Source organism: Leucopleurus acutus (assembly GCF_964270905.1).
Source record: "Leucopleurus acutus genome assembly, chromosome: 1".
Lineage (NCBI taxonomy): Eukaryota > Metazoa > Chordata > Mammalia > Artiodactyla > Delphinidae > Leucopleurus > Leucopleurus acutus.
This window is the reverse complement of record NC_139142.1, coordinates 128,351,195-128,373,702: the sequence shown is the minus strand read 5'-3', so window position 1 is coordinate 128,373,702 and position 22,508 is coordinate 128,351,195. Positions and strand designations below refer to the sequence as shown.

The following is a 22,508-nucleotide window of genomic DNA, read 5'->3' as shown; positions in this document are numbered from 1 at the left end:
TCTACTGCCCTGCCAGGGAGTCAGCTGGTACAGGCCCCTCTCCCACTGCATTGACCCCCTGCTCTTAGCAGGTACAGGCTACCAGAGGATGCTGCCCGGGGAGAAACAAGACCCAATGGCTGAGCAGGAGTTAGCAGCGGTGGTCAGGGGGTGGGGAGCATGGCCGGACCATGGGGCCAGAAAGGTCAGTGTGGCTGCAGCTCTGGGAGCCTGCTGCGTATGCATCGTGCCATCCACTGATGAAGCCAGCAAGAAATTCCAGGAACCTAGGTCAGTCATTTCGCGGGAATTGTTGTGAGATTAAATGAGGCAACATCTGAAAATGCCCAGCACAGTACCTTGCCCAGAGCTCCAGGCAGGGGTTCCCAGACCACGCCCCCTCTGTCAACACTCACAAGAAGAGAGGACATGCTTGGATGTGAGAATGAGGCAGGAGTGACCAGTGAGAAGGAGGGCTTTGCTGTAACTGGCTCCCTTTGCGAAGGTGCTGCCCTCCTGGAGCAGTTGTACCCTTTCCTGGTTACGGAGGACATTTAAAAAGGAAAAAGCCAGACAGTGGTTACCTCGGGATTGCCTAAGCAGCCCCTTTCCTGATGCAAAATGCAGAGCTGTTCTCCACCTCCACGTCCATTCCCCATCAAGCACAGTCCCCCAGTCCACACTCTGCTCCCCAGCAAACAACGCCCCATCTCGAAGCTACCTGGAATCTCCCCTCTCCCAACTGTGGAGTGCTGTGAGCCCCATTCAGCCACGGGATAAATGACCAGATGACTTTACACTGCATGGTAGCAGTTGTCCAGGGACAATCAAGCCAACTGTTGCCAAGTTTACTGTACATGGGAACCCAAATCCCCCAGTAATCCCTGAGGTTTTACTTTGATTGGTTTTACTGAGGAAGTAGGCTCTGATGCCTTAGGATCGAAGACCGTGAAGCGGCTGTGTTCACACAGGTGTTTAAATGGTCCCCTCACCTCCATCCTCTCCTCCACTATGTCCCGGATCCCGGGTGGGACACTCAGCAGCTGCTTGCGTACAAGCTGGCTGAGCTCACTCTGGGTATCAGGAGTGCGCTTCAGAGCCCAAAGAGGCCCATGCGATTTACCTTCTTTTTTTTAAAGCGGCTTTTTTGAGATATAATTTACATACCATAAAATCAACCCATTCAAGTTACAATACGGTTCAACAGGGACTTCCCTCGCGGACCAGTGGTTAAGGCCCTGCACTTCCACTGCAGGGGGCACGAGTTCGATCCCGTGTTGGGGAACTAAGATCCCACGTGCCTCGTGGCACGGCCAAAAAAAAGTACAATTCGACAGCTTTTAGTATAGTCACAGAGTTGTGCAACCATCATCATCATCTAACTTAGGAAGATTTTCGTTATCCCAAAAAGAACCCTTCTTCCCCTTAGCAGTCATTCCCCCATCCCCCAGCCCTAGGCAACCACTAATCTACTTTCTGTCAGTATAGATAAGCCTCTTCCGGACATTTCATACAAATAGGATCATCCTTCTTTTGTTAACTTTACTCCTAAGTATTATATTCTTTGTGTATCGTAAATGAAATTGTTTTCTCAATTGCATTTCTGAATTGTTCATTGCTAGTGCATAGAAATAGAGCTGACTTTTTTTTATTATTTATATTTTGGCTGTGTTGGGTCTTCGTTGCTGCACATGGGCTTTCTCTAGTTGCAGGGAGTGGAGGCTACTCTTGGTTGTGGTGCGCGGGCTTCTCATTGCACTGGCTTCTCTTTGTTGCGGAGCATGGGCTCTAGGCGCGCAGGCTTCAGTAGTTGCAGCACACAGGCTCAGTAGTTGTGGCATGCGGGCCCTAGAGCACGTGGACTTCAGTAGTTGTGGCGTGTGGGCTCAGTAGTTGTGGCGCACAGGCTTAGTTTCTCCTCAGCATGTGGGATCTTCTCGGACCAGGGATTGAACCCGTGTACCCTGCATTGGCAGGAGGATTCTTAACCACCGTGCCACCAGGAAAGTCGCCAGATAATTTTTATATCTTGATCTTGTGTTCTGTAATCTTGCTGAATCTTTTTATTCTAATAGTTTTTTTTTTAAAGTGTATTCCTTAGGATTTTCTATGTGCAAGATCATCTCATCTGCAAATAGAGGTATTTTCACTTCTAATCTGTATGACTTTTATTTTTCTTGACTAGTGGCTCTGGCTAGAGCTTCCAGTGGGTATTGAACAGAAGTGGTGAGCTAACACCTGTGTTTTGTTCCTGATCTTAGGGGGAAAGTATATTTGTCACCAGCAAATATGATGTAGGCTAGGAGTATGTGGACAGGGGTCCTAACCCCAACCAGGGGTCAGACTTCCATGAAGACAGGTAGGAAGATGCCAGTGTGGCCTGCAGCAGGATGGGAGGCTGGGAGCCAGCAGTGCCACACCTGACAGGGACTTTGTAGGCCAAGAGCAGAGAGAAGCTGTTAGAAGGATTTTCAGTGGAGGGTGAGGTAAACTAATAAATGCTGAGCTGGGGTGATGTTCAGGGAGCCTCGAAAGGAAGCAACTTTAGTTGCTTTCGTTGCTTCCTTTCCTCGAAAGGAAGGCAGGAAAGACATGAAGGGGGAGGAACTGGGTGACCGCCATCAAAGATGGAGGCAGATGGGCAGAGGAGCGAGCGGGGAGACTCCCGGGAAGGCTGCAGGCAGGATGGCCCTTGTTTTCAGAGGGTCATCCAGCTTTGCCTCCATGCTAAGAGGCCCCCCCTGCCCGAAGAATGCACCTAAGTCCCAACACTCTTGGGCTCCAGACACCCCATCAACCTGTATTCTCCCCTGGACATGAGAGAGGCCAACTCTTCATCTATGAATATTTGGTGAGTGTATGTGTGTGCACACACGTAAGCGTGCACACACACGTGTGCATATGTGCACGTACCCTCCCAACCCTGTTCCCTGGAACTGCCAGGGTGGAGGCTTCCTCCCTCCCAGGGTGTTCTAATGCACACGCCACAGCCACAGCCCCTCCTCCATTCCTTGTTACTGGGAAATAGATGACTTCTGGTATCCAGGCTAATGGCTCTTATTAACCAAATGCTGACACATCCCTAATATATAGGTTGCTTAATTAAAAACCTGCTTGTCCAGCCAGCTTTCAGAGAAGCAAGCACTTCCCAAGCAGGGAATGGGGATTTCCAATAGACTAGGAAGGAAATGATGTCGTGCTAATGAACTATACAATGCCTTTCCTCTTCGATGAAAGAAAGCGTCTGGTTGGGGGTGGGAAGGTGGGGGCGGGGTTGATCTGAGAAGAGTGGAGCCTGAGTTACCTTGGGGTTTGCTCCCTCCTACTCGGGGAACCCCCCACCCCTGCTGGGGACAGCTAGCAGCCAGTAACCCCTCACCCCCAGCCAACCCGCTCGTGATCCAACTTGCTCATCGGCAGCCAGCAGCATCTGCTGTCACAGGAGCTCAGCAAGGACGGTGAGGCTCTGGCCTCTTCAGAGCACAGCTCAAAACTGGGTGTGTTTTTTCCTTCCAGAGCTCAAGCCCCAGGAAATACCCTCCCTTTTCCTCCCTCCTCCCACAGGTGTTAACAGGCCCAGCCAGACCTAACAGCCAGCCCCACAACGTTGAGTTCAGCCCAGGCCCTCTTAGAAGAAATCTTAAGTTTCTTTCGTAAGCGAATGAATGTAGGCTTCACTCTGGTTAGTCCTTAAGCTAAGGGGGAGGGGGACTGTTTGCTATATTTCTATTTCCTAAATGCATTCTCTAAATGCTTTTCATGAACATATTTAATAAATGGTTGTTCCAGATATGTTTACAGATCTCAGCAACTAGGACCAACCTAGAGTTACATGCCTTTGAGACAATGTATGTATGAATGGTGACTGGAGGCTACACAGGTTGTAGAAGGAATACATTTAAAGCTAGAAGACCTGGATTAGGGTCTCAAGCTGGAGATATTTTTGATGATCGTGACCAGGGAGAGGAGGTGCTACTGGCATCCCAGGGGTAAAGGCGAGGGATGTTGCTTAACACCCTACAGTGCACAGGACAGCCTCCGCAGCAAAGGATTATCTATCCGCCCAAAGTGTCCATAGTGCTGATGTTGAGAAATTACTCTGGATAAACTTTTGCACAAGAACATTCATAGCAGCATTTTTTTGTAATGAAATTGGAATCATCCCAAATGATCATCAACAATGGAATGGATAAGTAAATTGTGACCTATTCATGCAATGGAATAGTAAGTATAAAGCAATGAGAATGAATGAATCAAACTACATGCATCAACAGTGTTCATCTCAAAAATGGAGCGAGTGAGGGGATTCCCTGGCAGTCCAGTGGTTAGGACTCAGTGCTTTCAGTGTCGTGGCCCGGGTTCAATCCCTAGTCAGGGAACTAAGATCCCAAGAGCCACGCAGTGCGGCTGGAAAAAAAAAAATGGAGCAAGTGGTAGTAGCATGTGATTCATTTCATATAGTTAAAAAACAGACAAACTAGAAGTATCGTTTAGGGATACTTATGTGCGTGGTAAAACTACAAAGCAAAGCAGAATTATTAATACAAAATGCAAGCTAGGGGTTCATTCTGGGAGGGATTTCAGTTGAGGAGAGGCACCTGCAGGCTTCTATGGCAAAGTTCTGTTTCCACAGTTGAGGGAGGGGGATAGGTACATGACTATTTGTTTTATTATCATTTAGATGTATAAACATGTTTTATAAACTTTGGTAGGAATATGTGTCTTTTTCACATTTCCTTCTATGCTGGGGACACAGCAACAGAGGCTAATGTTTATGAAGAGCTAGCTACATGCTTCTGCAATGACCTTGTCAGGGAGGGTGCTTTACTCTCGGAGAAAGTTTAGGCAATGACATGTCCATGTAAGGATAGGGCCGGACTTGAACTTGAGCTGGCCAGTGCTGGCCCCATGCTCCAAACTACCACGTGGTGCTGCTGCCTCCTGTTGGGTCCCTTCTCACCTGCCTCCACTCTTTCCACAGGGTCCGGAGACAAACAACCAGCCGGCCTCCCCCAGCAGGGGGCAGACCCAAGCCCCAGCCCAAGCCCAAGCCTCAGGTGCCACAGTGCAAGGCTCTGTATGCCTATGATGCTCAGGACACAGACGAACTCAGCTTCAATGCCAATGACATTATCGATATTATCAAAGAAGGTAAGTGCATGGCTGGCTGGGACAGCCTCCAAAAAGCATATGGTTATATTTCTGTAAAAACTAGTATAAATGTGAAAGGAATTTATGGGCTCCTCTCACTGAAACTTGCAGAGGTAGGGCAGGTCTCAGGCTGATCAAGACTCCAGCTTCATTTTTAGAAAATACTTCCTTCAGCTCTGCCCTCTTCTTTGTATCTGTTCCCTCCTCAGGCTGTTTTTCCTCATGGTAGCAAAAAGGCTGCATCAGTTCCAGGCCAATAGATCAAACCATCTCTGAAATCCGCTTTACCTCTGAAACTTCTCTTAGCCATTGGACAAAAGTCCCAGCTATCCCTCAGATTGGACCAAACTGGTCATGTGCCCATCCCAGAATCAATCTCTGTAGCAAGGCAAAGGCTGTACCCCAAGTGGGTTAGACCTGGCGGGGACTGCCCGAGGTAACGGGAGTTAGGCCTCTCCCACCCAGATTTCATGGCTTCCTCCTAATGAAGGTAGATGGAATGGAAGCCAGGGAGACAACTTGTAACATCTATTATAAAAGTGGTCTGTGGGCTTGGCTGAATACTTTATTAATTTGGTAAAGATAAGTTAGAATATAATATACATATAAGCAAACATTATTCCTTATGGGAGCATAAAAAACAAAGATAACTCTTAATTTAGGATGTTAGAAAAAGCCCCATGAATGATATGGCATTTGCGGTGAGGGATGGGAAGACTGACGGAGAGAGGAGCCATGGAGGCCAGAAAGAGTGGGTCCTTTTAGGAAAATGAGCCGACACTCAACCCAGGTGCAGAACCCCTGAGGAGATGTCACGGGGGATGAGATGAAGCCAGAGTGGCCTGGTCCTAGAGGCCCTGGGGGTCAGGCTCAAGACAAGTTGTCAGGAGAGAGTAGAGCCATCCAAGGTGTATGAGCAGAGCAAGGACAACCTGAGTGGACAGTGGTCCATGGCAGGGCTAGCTTTCGGGAAGAGGTAGCCAAGGGCAGTTCTAGGAATCACCTGGGCTCACTCCCAGGAGAATTCCAGGTCTCCAGACCAACCTCCTCCTAAATGTTCTCTGGGTGCTCTTTTTATCTCCTTTAGCCATCTGGTTTTCTACAGGTGTCAATATTTTAAGTCATTTAGTATCCTTCTTCAAAAGTTGGAATAAAAAAAGTATTGAAATAAACTCTTAGTAATACAAACAGGATTTTTATCACCAGCTTTGTTCAGCAAAAAAATGGGAAATGACCTAATATCCAGTGATGGGGATTAGTTTAATAAGCTTTGCTATATCCCTTCAGTGAACTTTGATGCAAAAATTTTTATGTTAAAGATAATGATGCAAAAGTATATACATTATTGAAATGGAAAAATGTTCATGGAGAAAAGGAAAAAGTTAGGTTAGCGACTGTGGACTAGTCTCATTTTTGTAAAAATATAAAACACATGGAATAGAAAAATGTTTTCTAAAAAGACATTTTTAAAAATAGAAAATGTTAAAGTGGTCTCCTTAAGTGTTGAACTTTAAGTATTACTTTCTTTTCACTTCTCAATATTTTCAAAATTTTCTAGAAATAACATGTACTGGATATAATTAATTAAAACATATATTTGTGTAAAATGTAGAGTCCTAAAAGTTATCAAAACATGCTATAAATTATTGCTGTAATTTAAACAGTGTGGTGTGAGTGCAGGAATTGACATATAGATACAAAGGATAGAATAGCATTCAGAAGCAGACCCTTGTTTGCATAGGTATTTAATAGATGATAAATGTGGCATTTGAAATCAGGAGAAAGGATAGACAATTACTTTCCATTTTGAAAGGAAAATAAAGTTTGATCTCTGCCTCATACACAAAATAAATATCAGATAAATTAAAGATCTAAAACTATATAATTAAATTACAAAAGTCTTAGAAGGAAACCTAGAATATTAATCTTTGGGTGAGAAAAATCTTCCTATGGAAGATGTCAAACTCAAAAACCATACGGGATTTAACCTCATAAAAAGGCTAAATTGGGCTTCCCTGGTGGCGCAGTGGTTGAGAGTCCACCTGCCGATGCAGGGGACACAGGTTCATGCCCCGGTCCGGGAAGATCCCACGTGCCGTGGAGCGGCTGGGCCCATGAGCCACGGCCGCTGAGCCTGCGCGTCCGGAGCCTGTGCTCCGCAACGGGAGAGGCCACAACAGTGAGAGGCCCGCGTACCGCAAAAAAAAAAAACAAAAGGCTAAATTAAAACCTATATGGTGAATAGCACTGGGAACAAAGTTAAATTATGGAAAACAGACTAGGCAAAAATGTTTTACATATATAAATAGCTCTTCTATGTAAATAATACAAATAATCCAGCCCAAAAGTGGACAAAGGCTATTGAAGCCATCAGTGCACAGCAGAGCCTCCTTAACCATCAGGGAAGTGCAAAGCAAAGCATTTCACCTGTGATATCAGCAAAGATTAAAATATGAGAGGGACTTCCCTGGCGGTCCAGTGGTTAGGAGTCGGCGCTTTCACTGCCCGGGCCCCAGGTTCAATCCCTGGTCTGGGAACTAAGATCCTGCAAGCTGCAAAATGAGGCCAAAAAAAAAAAAAAAAAAAGTGAGAGTTCACATTCCCTAATCCAAATCCTTCCAGCTAACTGAGTTTCAGAACTCAGAGATGGGAGCTTTTTTATAGTATGTAACACCCCTTGCGGGTCCCAGGGAAACAGCTTAGATCAGCCTCAGTATTTCTGCTGTGGAACCTAAGCATGCAGTGGAAAGAGACATCATAAACAAACCCATGTCAGTCCAGGTCAAGTTTTCCCATGAAATGAGTTACAGAAAACTTAATTTTCAGAACTTTCTGGATTTTGTCATTGCAAATAAAGTGTACAGTGTAATATCTTTGGTTAGTCAGGGAAATAGGTACCTCCTTTCACTATTTACTGCTGGAATAGACTTTTGGGAAGGAAATTTAACAGTATTTATCAAAACTGTAAAATCCCCATATCAAAATGATTACTTTGGATTTATATATTAACCCCTTCCCCCAAGATAAGTCCCAAATAAATTAATACTTACATGCGTAAAAGAAACATAAAAGTCCTAGAAGTGTAGAAGAGAATACTGTCGGTGTGGGAAAGGATTTCTAAAAGTGATAGAAAACTAAGAAGCTGTAAAATCATCATCTGATTCAACTGCTCAAATATTAAAATGTCATAAAAATTTAATTAAAATTGGAAGAGGGGTATTTGTAACTCATGTGACAGATTCACTAGTACATAAAGAACTCCTAAGCAACAAGATAAGAGACCAGCAACCAACAGAAAAATAGGCAAATGATATGAACAGTGGAATATAAGCAGCTGTAGAATACAGAAGCTCTTTATATACAGATATGAAATGATCTGTAGTATGTATTATTAAGGTTTAAAAAGTACAGAACATGTAGTATGCTATCACTTGTATACAAAAGAGGTTTTTTTGTTTGTTTGTTTGAATAAATGCCTTTATAGACATGAAATATCTCTGGAAGAAAGTGCAAGAAATAGGTAATACTGCTTGCCCTCAAAGAAGGGATCTGGGTAGCTGTTTTCACTGTTTATCCTTTTGTACTTTTGCAAGTACACGTGAAAGTATTACCTATTACAAAAAATAAATTAGATTTTCTTACAAAGGATACTAGAAGGTGCATATTCTTTGATCCAAGAGTCTATCCTATAGAACTACTTGCACGTGGGCATAAAGACATTTTTTGCATTAACAATGAAAAATTGGGGAACAAATGTCCATCAATAAGGGAATGTTATATAAAATTTGGTATGCAGTGCAGCTGTTTAAAAAATGAGTCATGGAAAGATTATTGAGTATTGAAAAGCAAGATGCAGAATAGTAAGGTATAGAATGGCCTGTTTAAAATGAATGTATGTGTTTATAATCACAGAAAAATACATACCAAATTACTGCTGAAGGGACTGGGATTAAGCTGGGAAGTAATTACGGTGAAGTGTTGCAGATCACTTCTCCCAGAAAGGCTGTGAGGTGGAGTGAGGAGTGTGAAGGATGCAGTGGGGGAATAGCCACTGTGAAAGAAAAGGGGGGAAGCAGGGTTAGAGCCATCTTACCACAAGGCGACCTCACAGTCTGCCGGCCCAGCAGCTGCTCCAGAGCTGGGACTGCTCGCAGGGGAGGCTGGAAGGCTTAGGCCCCGAGAGAGAAGCAATGTCTCAAAGGCAGGGCAGATCCCACAGGGCCGAGAGCTGGAGACTGGCAGCAAAACCTCACATCTGGGCAGCGGGTTCTTCTGGAACGGGGCCTGAGTGGCACATCTGCACGTCTAATTTTCATTAAATTAAGAAGGGAAAGAACATCCCCTTTGCCCGTGGGATGCACCCACACGAGCAGAGTGCATCTGGCCTGGGCAGAAAACCTTGCTCACCGTCACCTCCACCATCTGTGTCCCTGCAGATCCTTCTGGCTGGTGGACCGGGCGGCTACGAGGCAAGCAGGGCCTGTTCCCCAACAACTACGTGACCAAGATCTGAGGCGCACAGACTCTGATGCACAGGACGAAGGAACTTCAGGCACAGACAGGGGAGGGGCACATCTGGGGGCTCTCCTTCTGATCCATAGCGAGCAATTGCTTCTGCAAGGCCTGGAGCCATTCTGGCATCTTGCCCATGGAGGACTTCCAAAAGCTGGGCTGGGGACAGGGAGTGTCACTCCATAAATGATCCTAAAAGGTAGCCTATTCACAGGAACCCCAGAGGGCAAACCAAGCACCCACTCAGATTTATTTATTCTATTTAAACCTGGTGAGGGGACAGGTGAGGTCCACTCAGACCTTGCCGACTCTAACAAAATAGCACCTGCTCACTCACCAGGCCCAGGGAATGGCTGTACGCGGCCACTGACAAGTGCCTTTAGTTGAAGAGCACATTTCTTTCATCCCTCTTTTCATTACCTGATGTACACATTCCTCGGCCACCTTCCCTCAGGGAAGACCCACTCTCTGCAGGTGGGGCTTGGCGTGAGCAGGCACTTCCCGTGCAAATGTCAAGGGCCCGCTGAGCCCGCAGGTGCAGTGGGTGCTGGTTTACACTTTGCTGGGCTGCAGGGGCTGAGGCTGGGCTGTCGGCCAGGCTTTCTCTGGGTCTTCAGTTGGAATGTGGCTGGCCCATGTTGGTTTTTGTGTTTAATGCTGTACCTATTACAAGAAGGATCTCTTTTTTTCGAGCTGTACATTTATAAAAACAGATCATATACTGTATATATAAAAAATCTCAAGATGATAGAAACATGTATGAATGTACTAAGTAGTATTCCACTGTACTTATTCATAAGATAGGATTTATTACAAAACTCACACCAGGTACTTACAGTTGTGCACTACTCCTTTTCAACTATAGAATCAGTGTTACTGCTTTCTAGCTCAATCCCTGCAAACCCTTCCCAACCCTCTCCTGTAGGTAATTTTCCCCTGCTGGCCCCCAACCCTGTGTCTCCTCCCCCTACCTCCTAAATAAATAAAGGAATCAGTGAACCACCTTGTTCTTTCATGACGTCTGTCTGGCTTGGATTGTGTCCACTGCCACAAGAGAAGGTATGTTGAAGTCCTAACCCCTAGCACCTTACTTGGAAATAGGGTCTTTACAGAGGTAATCAAGTTAAAATGGGGTCACTAGTGAGGGCCCTAATCCAGTGCAACTGGTATCCTGATAAAAAGAGATTTGGACACAGATCAATCAACACACAGAGAAGAAGACGAGGTGAAGAGTCAGCCACCTGCAAGCCAAGGGAGGGGGCTTGGAACAGATCCTCAAAGCCCTGGGAGGAAACCGTTCCTGCCAACACCTGCATGTTGGACTTCCACCCCCTCTGCAATGGTAAGGCAGTAAATTTCTGCTGGTAAGCCACCCAGTCTGCAGTACTTAATTAAGGCAGCCCTAGCACACCAAGGCAGTGTTTATTGCAGTAGTAGTGAAAAGTTGGAAACACTGTCATATCCATCACTAAGGAAATGGTCATAGGGGTACCATCACTTCTTAACCTCTCCTTCTCCCAGTTGCCCTCAGCCATTCTTAAGCTCCTGGGAAAGTAGGATTTGACCGCACACACCTCTTGCCATTTCAGGATCCCCAAGTCCATAGGAAAAAAATTATCAGGGATTCCATATTAGGGGGAAAATATATCTGAATTTGGGGCAAAGTAAATAATTCTGTTTTACTTCAACTACAGAGAGCAAACTTCACTTGCTAACAATAAACATAGTTTAAAGTACATTTCAGTTCCATTTTGTGACCACCTAAGAGAGAGGAAAATAAAGCCATAATGTGATGACATAAGGAAAGGTAATTCTGTGGACACTAACAGTCTCTATATTTTACAAGGGACTTTCAATTTCACATTCCTGGGCTCACTGAGGGTTGGAGGAAGGAGACAGAACCAGCATTCAACTGAGGAGCATCATGGACTCCCCTTGAGCAGACTCAAGGGGCAGGCTGCTTTCTCACGGGCAGGACCGCCCAAACCACATTCCTGTGTTACCATGAGCCCCTGTCCCGGCTCCCACGTGGCTCACCCAGGGCCGTGCTCAAGTAAGTGCTTAACAGATGTTGCCCGAATAGGTGACTGAATTGATGTTTATAGGTGAAGAAGACTTAAACATTGGTTTCCTCTCATTTCTGGATCCAGCCATGCCTGCCATTTTGTTCACTGATCAGTTAAACAGACAAGAAATTAGTTCAGGAATCACTTAACCAGGGGCAACATACAGAGGATCAAGGGCCATCCCAGCCTTCTAGAACTTGCCATCCTGTTTAGGAGAAGGGGCATGTGTATGCACACAACACACATGTATAGCAGTAGAAACTGCATTGTAAAAATGTGACAGATTCCTTCAACTGACGGTTTAAAGAAGTAACCAAGAGTTGGTTGTTTGGCCTGAGGCGACCCAACACTGCAGCCTACCCGGGCTCTTTGGTGGGGCTAATGGCAGACTCTGGGTGGGCTCACGCCAAGGAGTACTTCCCAGAACTTCTGCTGCCAGTGTCCTTGTCCTCACGATGAGACACAGCCACCCCCCGCCTCTGCAGGAGACCCTACAACACTAGCAGCCTGTGGAACAAACACCACATTCACAGAAACACAGACAAGATGAAAAGGCAGAGGGCTATGTACCAGATGAAGGAACAAGCTAAAACCCCAGAAAAACAACTAAATGAAATGGAGATAGGCAACCTACCAGAAAAAGAATTCAGAATAATGATAGTGAAAATGATCCAGGACCTCGGGAAAAGAATGGAGGCAAAGATCAAGAAGATGCAAGAAACGTTTAACAAAGACCTAGAAGAATTAAAGAACAAACAGAGATGAACAATACAATAACTGAAATGAAAACTACACTAGAAGGAATCAATAGCAGAATAACTGAGGCAGAAGAACGGATAAGTGGGCTGGAAGACAGAATGGTGGAATTCACTGCCATGGAACAGAATAAACAAAAAAGAATGAAAAGAAATGAAGACAGCCTAAGACACCTCTGGGACAACATTAAATGCAACAACATTCGCATTACAGGGGCCCCAGAAGGAGAAGAGAGAGAGAAAGGACCCGAGAAAATATTTCAAGAGATTATCATCAAAAACCTCCCTAACATGGGAAAGGAAATAGCCACCCAAGTCCAGGAAGCTCAGAGAGTCCCATACAGGATAAACGCAAGGAGAAACATGCTGAGACACATAGTAATCAAATTGGCAAAAATTAAAGACAAAGAAAAATTGTTGAAAGCAGCAAGGGAAAAACGACAAATAACATATAAGGGAACTCCCATAAGGTTAACAGCTGATTTCTCAGCAAAAACTCTACAAGCCAGAAGGGAGTGGCATGATGTACTTAAAGTGAAGAAAGGGAAGAACCTACAACCAAGGTTACTCTACCCAGCAAGGATCTCATTCAGATTCGATGCAGAAATCAAAAGCTTTACAGACAAGCAAAAGCTAAGAGAATTCAGCACCAGCAAACCAGCTCTACAACAAATGCTAAAGGAACTTCTCTAACTGTGAAACACAGAGAGAAAAGGACCTACAAAAACAAACCCAAAACAATTAAGAAAATGGTCATGGGAACATACATATCGATAATTGCCTTAAACGTGAATGGATTAAATGTTCCAACCAAAAGACACAGGCTTGCTCAATCGATACAGAAACAAGACCCATATATATGCTGTCTACAAGAAACCCACTTCAGACCTAGGGACACATACAGACTGAAAGTGAGGGGATGGAAGAAGATATTCCACGCAAATGGAAATCAAAAGAAAGCTGGAGTAGCAATACTCATATCAGATAAAATAGACTTTAAAATAATGTTACAAGAGACAAGGAAGGACACTACAAAATGATCAAGGGATCAGTCCAAGATAAAACAATTATTAATATATATGCACCCAACACAGGACCACCTCAATACATAAGGCAACTGCTAACAGCTATAAAAGAGGAAATCGACAGTAACACAGTAATAGTGGGGGACTTTGACAACTCACACCAATGGACAAATCATCCAAACAGAAAATAAGGAAACACAAGCTTTAAGTGACACAAAAGACCAGATAGATTTAATTGATATTTATAGGACATTCCATCAGAAAACAGCAGATTACATTTTCTTCTCAAGTGCACACGGAACATTCTCCAGGATAGATCACATCTTGGGTCACAAATCAAGCCTCAGTAAATTTAAGAAAATTGAAATCATATCAAGCATCTTTTCTGACCACAACACTATGAAATTAGAAATGAAATACAGGGAGAAGAACGTAAGAAACACAAACACATGGAGGCTAAACAATATGTTACTAAATAAGCAGGAGATCACTGAAGAAAACAAAGAGGAAATTAAAAAATACCTAGAGACAGTTGACAATGAAAACACGACGATCCAAAACCTATGTGAAGTTTATAGCAATACAAGTCTACCTCAAGAAACGAGAAATATCTCAAATAAACAATCTAACATTACACCTAAAGGAACTAGAGAAAGAACAACAAACCCCAAAGTTAAAAGAAGGAAAGAAATCATAAAGATCAGAGCAGAAATAAATGAAATAGAAACAAAGAACACAATAGCAAAGATCAATAAAACTAAAAGCTGGTTCTTTGAGAAGATAAACAAAATTGATAAACCATTAGCCAGACTCATCAAGAAAAAGAGGGAGAGGACTCAAATCAATAAAATTAGAAATGAAAAAGGGAAGTTACAACAGACACTCCACAAACACAAAGCATCCTAAGAGACTGCTACAAGCAACTCTATGCCAATAAAATGGACAACCTGGAAGAAATGGACAATTTCTTAGAAAGGTATAACCTTCCAAGACTGAACCAGGAAGAAATAGAAAATACGAACAGACAAATCACAAGTAATGAGATTGAAACTGTGATTAAAAATCTTCCAACAAACAAAAGCCCAGGACAAGACGGCTTCACAGGTGAATTCTATCAAACATTTAGAGAAGAGCTAACACCCATCCTTCTCAAACGCTTCCAAAAAACTGCAGAGGAAGGAACACTCTCAAACTCATTCTATGAGGCCACCATCACCCTGATACCAAAACCAGAAAAAGATACTACAAAAAAAGAAAATTACAGGGGCTTCCCTGGTGGCACAGTGGTTGGGAGTCCGCCTGCCGATGCACGGTACATGGGTTCGTGCCCCGGTCCTGGAAGATCCCACGTGCCGCGGAGCAGCTGGGCCCGTGAGCCATGGCCACTGAGCCTGCGCATCCGGAGCCTGTGCTCCGCAATGGGCAAGGCCACAACAGTGAGAGGCCCGCGTACCAAAAAAAAGAAAATTACAGACCAATATCACTGATGAATATAGATGCAAAAATCCTCAACAAAATACTAGCAAACAATCCAACAACACATTAAAAAGATTATAGACCATGATCAAGTGGGATTTATCCCAGGCATGCAATGATTCTTCAATATATGCAAATTAATCAATGTGATACACCATATTAGCAGATTGAAGGATAAAAACCATATGATCATCTCAATAGATGCAGAAAAAGCTTTTCACAAAATTCAATACCCATTTATGATAAAAATTGTGCAGACAGTAGGCATAGAGGGAACCTACCTCAACATAATAAAGGCCATATATGACAAACCCACAGCAAACATTCTCAATGGTGAAAAACTGAAAGCATTTCCTCTAAGATCAGGAACAAGACAAGGATGTCCACTCTCACCACTGTTATTCAACATAGTTTTGGAAGTCCTAGCCACGGCAATCAGAGAAGAAGAAGAAATAAAAGGAATTCAAATCGGAAAAGAAAAAGTAAAGCTGTCACTGTTTGCAGATGACATGATACTATACATAGAGAATCCTAAAGATGCCACCAGAAAACTACTAGAGCTAATCAATGAATCTGGTAAAGTTGTAGGATACAAAATTAATGCACAGAAATCTCCTGAATTCCTATACACTAATGATGAAAAATCTGAAAGTGAAATTAAGGAAACACTCCCATTTATCACTGCAACAAAAAGAATAAAATACCTAGGAATAAACCTACCTAGGGAGACAAAAGACCTGTATGCAGAAAACTATAAGATACTGATGAAAGAAACTAAAGATGATACAAACAGATGGAGAGATATATCATGTTCTTAGACTGGAAGACTCAATATTGTGAAAACGACTATACTACCCAAAGCAGTCTACAGATTCAATGCAATCCCTATCAAATTAGCAATGGCCTTTTTTTTTTTTTTTTTTTTTTTTTTACAGAACTAGAACAAAAAATCTTAAAATTTGTGTGGAGACACAAAAGACTCCGAATAGCCAAAGCAGTTTTGAGGGAAAAAAACAGAGCTGGAGGAATCAGACTCCCTGACTTCAGACTATACTACAAAGCTACAGTAATCAAGACAATATGGTGCAGGCACAAAAACAGAAATATAGATCAATGGAACAGCATAGAAAGCCCAGAGATAAACCCATGCACCTATGGTCAACTAATCTATGACGAAGGAGGCAAGGATATACAATGGAGAAAAGACAGTCTCTTCAATAAGTGGTGCTGGGAAAACTGGACAGCTACTGTAAAAGAATAAAATTAGAACACTCCCTAACACCATACACAAAAATAAACTCAAAATGGATTAGAGACCTAAATGTAAGACTGGACACTATAAAACTCTTAGAGGAAAACACAGGAAGAACACTCTTTGACACAAACCACAGCAAGATCTTTTTTGATCCACCTCCTAGAGTAATGGAAATAAAAACAAAAATAAACAAATGGGACCTAATGAGACTTAAGAGCTAAGGAAACTACAAACAAGACAAAAAGACAACCCTCAGAATGGGAGAAAATATTTGCAAACAAATCAACGGACAAAGGATTAATCTCCAAAATGTATAAACAGCTCATGCAGCTCAATATTAAAAAAAAAAACAACCCAATGCAAAAATGGGCAGAAGACCTAAACAGACAGTTCTCCAAAGAAGACATACAGATGGCCAAGAAGCACATGAAAAGCTGCTCAACATCACTAATTATTAGAGAAATGCAAATCAAAACTACAATGAGGTATCACCTCACACCAGTTAGAATGGGCATCATCAGAAAATCTACAAACAACAAATGCTGAAGAGGGTGTGGAGAAAAGGGAACCCTCTTGCACTGTTGGTGGGAATGTAAATTGATACAGCCACTATGGAGAACAGTATGGAGGTTCCTTAAAACACTAAAAATAGAATTATCATATGACCCAGCAATCCCACTAGTGGGCATATACCCAGAGAAAACCATAATTCAAAAAGACACATGCACCCCAATGTTCATTGCAGCACTGTTTACAATAGCCAGGTCATGGAAGCAACCTAAATGCCCATTGTCAGACGAATGGATAAAGAAGTGGTACATATATACAATGGAATATTACTCATCCATAAAAAGGAACGAAATTGGGTCATTTGTAGAGATGTGGATGGACCTAGAGACTGTCATACCAGTGAAGTAAGTCAGAAAGAGAAAAACTAATATCGTGTATTAACGCATATATGTGGAATCTAGAAAAATGGTACAGATGAACCAGTTTGCAGGGCAGAAATAGAGACACAGATGTAGAGAACAAATGTATGGACACCAAGGGGGGAATGCAGGTGGGGGTGGTGGTGGTGGTCGGATGAATTAGGAGATTGGGATTGACATATATACACTAACATGTATAAAATAGATAGCTAATAAGAACCTGCTGTATAAAAAAATTAAATTTAAAAATTAAAAAAAAACCTAATTTGGAGCAATACATAAATAAATAATAAAGTAACCAAGAACCACATGAGCAGGCTTGAACTTGGACCCTACGCCAGAGGTGTTCAAACTTGCTGGACCAGCAGTTCCCAAACCCTTTACACTCTTCCATATTATTGAAGACCTCCAAGAATTCTGCTTTTGTGGGTTATAGCTATCAGTATTTACCATATTAGAAATTCAACTGAGAAAATTTTAAAACACCAACGAACACACACATTCTTATCACATGTCATATAGCCTCGGGAAGATTCCACCATCAACTACTGACAATGAAGAATGAAAAAAGCAAATAACAGGGCTTCCCTGGTGGTGCAGTGGTTGAGAGTCCGCCTGCTGATGCAGGGGACACGGGTTCCTGCCCCGGTCTGGGAGGATCCCACATGCCACGGAGCGGCTGGGCCCGTGGGCCATGGCCGCTAAGCCTGCGCATCCAGAGCCTGCGCTCCGCAACGGGAGAGGCCACAGCAGTGAGAGGCCCGCGTACCGCAAAAAAAAAAAAAAAAAAAACAAATAACATGCTAGTATTATCATGAAAAGGGTTTTGACCTCATGGACTTCTTAAAACTGGCCACATTTTAAGGACCACAGAGTGGGTAAGTGCTAATAAATGGAGGATGCCGCATGCAGGGAGAGCACCTGGTTTTTGGGCGTTTTTTTATTTTTGGCTGCGTTGGGTCTTTGTTGCTGCATGCAGGCTTTCTCTAGTTGCAGCAAGTAGAGGCTACTCTTGGTTGCGGTGCACAGGCTTCTCATTGCAGTGGCTTCTCGTGGCGGAGCACAGGGTCTAGGCATGCGGGCTTCAGTAGTTGTGACACACAGGCTCAGTAGGCTCACAGGCTTAGTTGCTCCACGGCATGTGGGATCTTCCCCGACCAGGGCTCGAACCCGTGTTCTCTGCATTGGCAGGCGGATTCTTAACCACTGCACCACCAGGGAAGCCCCGAGCGCCTGGTTTTCTGAAAACGTTATGCGAAGGGCCATCTCTCCACAGTGCTCAGGCAAGCGAGACTCACCCATGGAGAGGGCAAAGCTGAGCTTTCCCTATGAGCTTGCTCCCCCACGAGCGGGGGTGCAGACCACCCACACCCACCTGATCACACATGACCCGTCACCATTATTACCAAGTCCACCTTAGGAAGGCAGAAAAGGGTGAGGAGTGCAGTTTCCTTCTTAAAGGATGTTCCCTCCAAAGCGCACACACCATGTCCACTCATATTCTGCTGGCCAGAACTTAGTCACATGGCCTCAGATGCAAGGGGGGTTGGGAGCCTCTTGCTGGAGACAGTCACTGCACAGAGCAGCTTGCCCAGGGCTGAGAGCTCCCTCTCAGCCATGGCTCCTTCCAGGCAGAGATGCTCACAAGAACAAATGAGAGACAACATGGCTGTGCAGCCACAGAACTCAGAGTCTCCAACAGCTCACTGCAGAGCAGGCCATGTGCACATTCCAAATCCTCTCACTTGTGACTCCTCAACTCCCCCAGACCTGAGTGGAGCTGGGCAGACCTGGGCTGGCCCTGCCTCTAGTACAGGTGGTTTTCTGGGCAGTTTCATTGGCAAGTGGGGATAGAGTCTGGGTTCAGGAGCAGAGCACGCATGGTGCATCTCTGGTGGAGAGCCTAACAATTTCACTGAACCCCTCACCTCTGTAGACAAAAGAATAGGAGCCACTCTGCGTTGTTGCCCCCTTTCCCTCGTTTTGTCTCCTGACGCCTGGCTGGTCTTCACAGTTCCTTCTGAATTTAGGAACTCACTTTTACTCCTCCCAGCTCATCTTGATCCCTTTCCTGTCTACTGTACGGGACCTACGCTGCTAACCAGCCTGTTCTAGTCTAAAATCTCCACTTTGCAAATGAGAAGGTGCAGGACGGTTCACTACCTCACCCAAGGTCACACAGCTGTCAACCAGACCAGCCACCATTTGAACCCTAATTGACCCAAAGGCCCATGTTTTTAATCTTTTCTTCAACTCAACAAATATTAAGGAGTTTGACAGTCTAACTGTCAACCTTTAAACTTCCAATATCTTTCTCTCAAAGAGCAAAAACCTAAAAACAGAAGAAAAACCGCACAAATATGACTCAATAGCTATAAATTGGTAAACTCTTTTGATGGGCCAGAGCTATGTCTAACACTTCAGAAAATAATACAAAGCTACAGTAATCAAAACAGCATGGATTGGCACAAAAACAGATATAAGGATCAATGGAACAGAATAGAGAGCCCAGAAATAAACCCACACGGTCAATTAATCTTCGACAAAGGAGGCAAGAATAGACAATGGGAAAAAGACAGTCTCTTCAGCAAGTGGTGTTGGGAAAGTTGGACAGCCACATGCAAATCAATGAAGTTATAACACACCCTCTCACCATATATAAAAATAAACTCAAAGTGGCTTAAAGACTTAAACATAAGACATGACACCGTAAAACTCCTAGAAGAGAACATAGGCAAAACGTTCTCTGACATAAATCGTACCAGTGTTTTCTTAGGTCAGTCTCCCAAGGCAATAGAAATAAAAGCAAAAATAAACAAATGGGACCTAATCAAACTTACGAGCTTTTGCACAGCAAAAGAAACCATTAAAAAAAAAAAAAGACAACCTACAGAATATTTGTAAATGATGTGACCAACAGGGCTTAATTTCCAAAATATACAAGCACCTCATACAACTCAACAAAATAACAGCCCAATCAAAAAATGGGCAGACCTTAATAGACATTCCTCCAAAGAAGATATACAGATGGCCAACAGGCACATGAAAAGATGCTCAACACTGCTAGTTATTAGAGAAATGCAAATCAAAACTATAATGAAGTACCACCTCACACCAGTCAGAATGGCCATCACTAAAAACTCTACAAATAACAAATGCTGGAGAGGGTATGGAGAAAAGGGAACCCTCCTACACTGTTGGTGGGAACGTAAATTGGTGCAGCCACTATGGAAAACAGTATGGAGGTTCCTTAGAAAACTAGAGTTGCCATATGATCCAGCAATCCCACTCCTGTGCATATATCCAGAGAAAACCATAGTTCAAAAAGATACATGCACCCGTATGTTCATAGCAGCACTGTGGAAACAACCTAAATGTTCACAGACAGATGATAAAGAAGATGTGGTACATATATACAACGGAATACTACTCGGCCATAAAAAAGAACGAAATACTGCCATTTGCAGCAACATGGATGCAACTAGAGATTATCATACTAAGTGAAGTCAGAAAGACAAATACCATATGATATCACTTATATGTGGAAACTAAAATATGACACAAATGAACCTATCTATGAAACAGAAACAGACTCACGGACATAGAGAACAGACTTGTGGTTGCCAAGGGGGAGGGGGTTGGGGGAGGGATGGAGTGAGGTTGGGATTAAGCAGATGTAAGCTATTATATATGGAATGGATAGATAAACAAGGTCCTACTGTATAGCACAAAGAACTATATTCAGTATCTTATAAACCAAAATGGAAAAGAATATTAAAAAAAGAATGTATATATGTATAACTGAATCACTTTGCCGTACAGCAGAAATTAACACAACATTGTAAATCAACTATACTTCAATAAAATTTAAAAAAACAAAGAAGAATTCTGATGTATCTTTGAATGCCCAGAGTCCATCTCTTCCCAAGACCATCAACCTCCTTAAAATAATAGCCACTAGCATTCAAGCACCTCCAGATACTGTGCTTAACATACTTGAGTACAACACTGAGGCAGACGCTCTTAGCCCCATTTTACAGACACAGAAACGAGCACAGAGGTCACACAGCTGCTAAGTAGACTTAAACCCAAGCAACCCAGCTTTAGAGTTTGTGCTCTTCAAATACTGGGGTTACGTCGTCTCATTTTCTAATTTCAGTGTTTTTATGATACTATGATTTCTACTTTCACAACTTATTTCACATTTATAACACATTAGTGTAGGTGCCTGCTTGGCAGATAAGTATCTTAAAGGTCTTTTTTTTTAATGACATCCTGGAAGTATGAATTTCCTGAGTCAGGGTATTTCATATTTAACTAAGCAAAACATGTAATAAAGAAGCTATAAAATGTCTTTGGAATATGCCTGCAAAACCCATCCTTTCTTGATGAGAAGTTGGAGCTCAAGCGTCCCTGGGAAATAACTGCTTTTCAGAGCCAGGAAAGCTCCCTCTCATGCTCACACTTCGTTACCATTCACACTTGTGACTAAGTTGGTCTAAGGCTGCCATGGGAACAAGCTTCACTACCTCAACAAGGGATATTTATAAGACTTTATACTAGGATTTAACATATAAAGACACCCAGTTCCTCTCCATGCTCGAAACTTAAAAGTTTTACTAGTCAGGCAGCCCTGGCCTGCCCAGGCCTCACTGGAGCCAGGCTCTCCTCCTGGGATGGGGCAGTCACACGCCACAGCCGAGTCACAGAGCCAGGCACCTGGGGACCTCAGTCGCGTAGAAGGCAGCTTTTACCACACTTTAGGTTGGGGAAACACTGCATTAAATGAGTTTACTGCAAAGCTTCTCAGCCTTTATAAATCTTACATGAGTTTGCAGCGTTTCCCAAATGTATCTGACTAACTCCTTTCCCTCAAAAAACCAGTTAACTTCTTGTTGAACTAGTAGTTTGGGCAGTCGTTGCTCTAAGAGACTCATTTATTTCATGGTTTTTTTGTGTTTTTTTTTTTTTTTTTTAGGTTAGTGGTTGGAGACTGAGAATGCATTCCCTCTTTGATTACATTTAACAGTTTTCTAATGCCCACCAAAAAAATTAAAATAAACCATAATGTTGGTGTGATGAATTGGGATTGACATATATACACTAATATGTATTAAATGGATAACTAATAAGAACCTGCTGTATAAAAAAATAACATTCAAAAAATAAAATAAACCATAACGTACTTAGAACAACAGGAAAAAGCATTCCAAGTTTCACCTTTAACAGGATGTCACAGGCCTGCTTCCTTTTTCCAGCTGTGGCCCCTTAGCACTGCTATTCCTGGTCTCAACCATGCCTTGGAGTGAAACACATTATGAGGGTTACTTCTGGAAGCCATCAACCTTGTGGGCCAGGTG

The 22,508-nt window shown here is 43.2% G+C and overlaps 1 protein-coding gene across 3 annotated transcripts in view; it reads left to right on the top strand.

The window, feature by feature from the left end:
* The window catches only part of MYO1E (myosin IE), a gene marked incomplete at its 5' end in the record, with an annotated part of 204,792 nt that extends 194,148 nt beyond the window's left edge, over positions 1-10,644 (top strand). For all 3 annotated transcript variants that reach the window (XM_082847629.1, XM_082847628.1, XM_082847630.1), the window contains 2 exons: positions 4,961-5,130; positions 9,567-10,644. In XM_082847629.1, the coding sequence (XP_082703755.1) occupies positions 4,961-5,130; positions 9,567-9,643 (247 nt within the window). In that variant the 3' untranslated portion in view covers positions 9,644-10,644. The remainder of the gene's footprint in view (positions 1-4,960; positions 5,131-9,566) is intronic.
* Between the last annotated feature and the right edge of the window lie 11,864 nt (positions 10,645-22,508).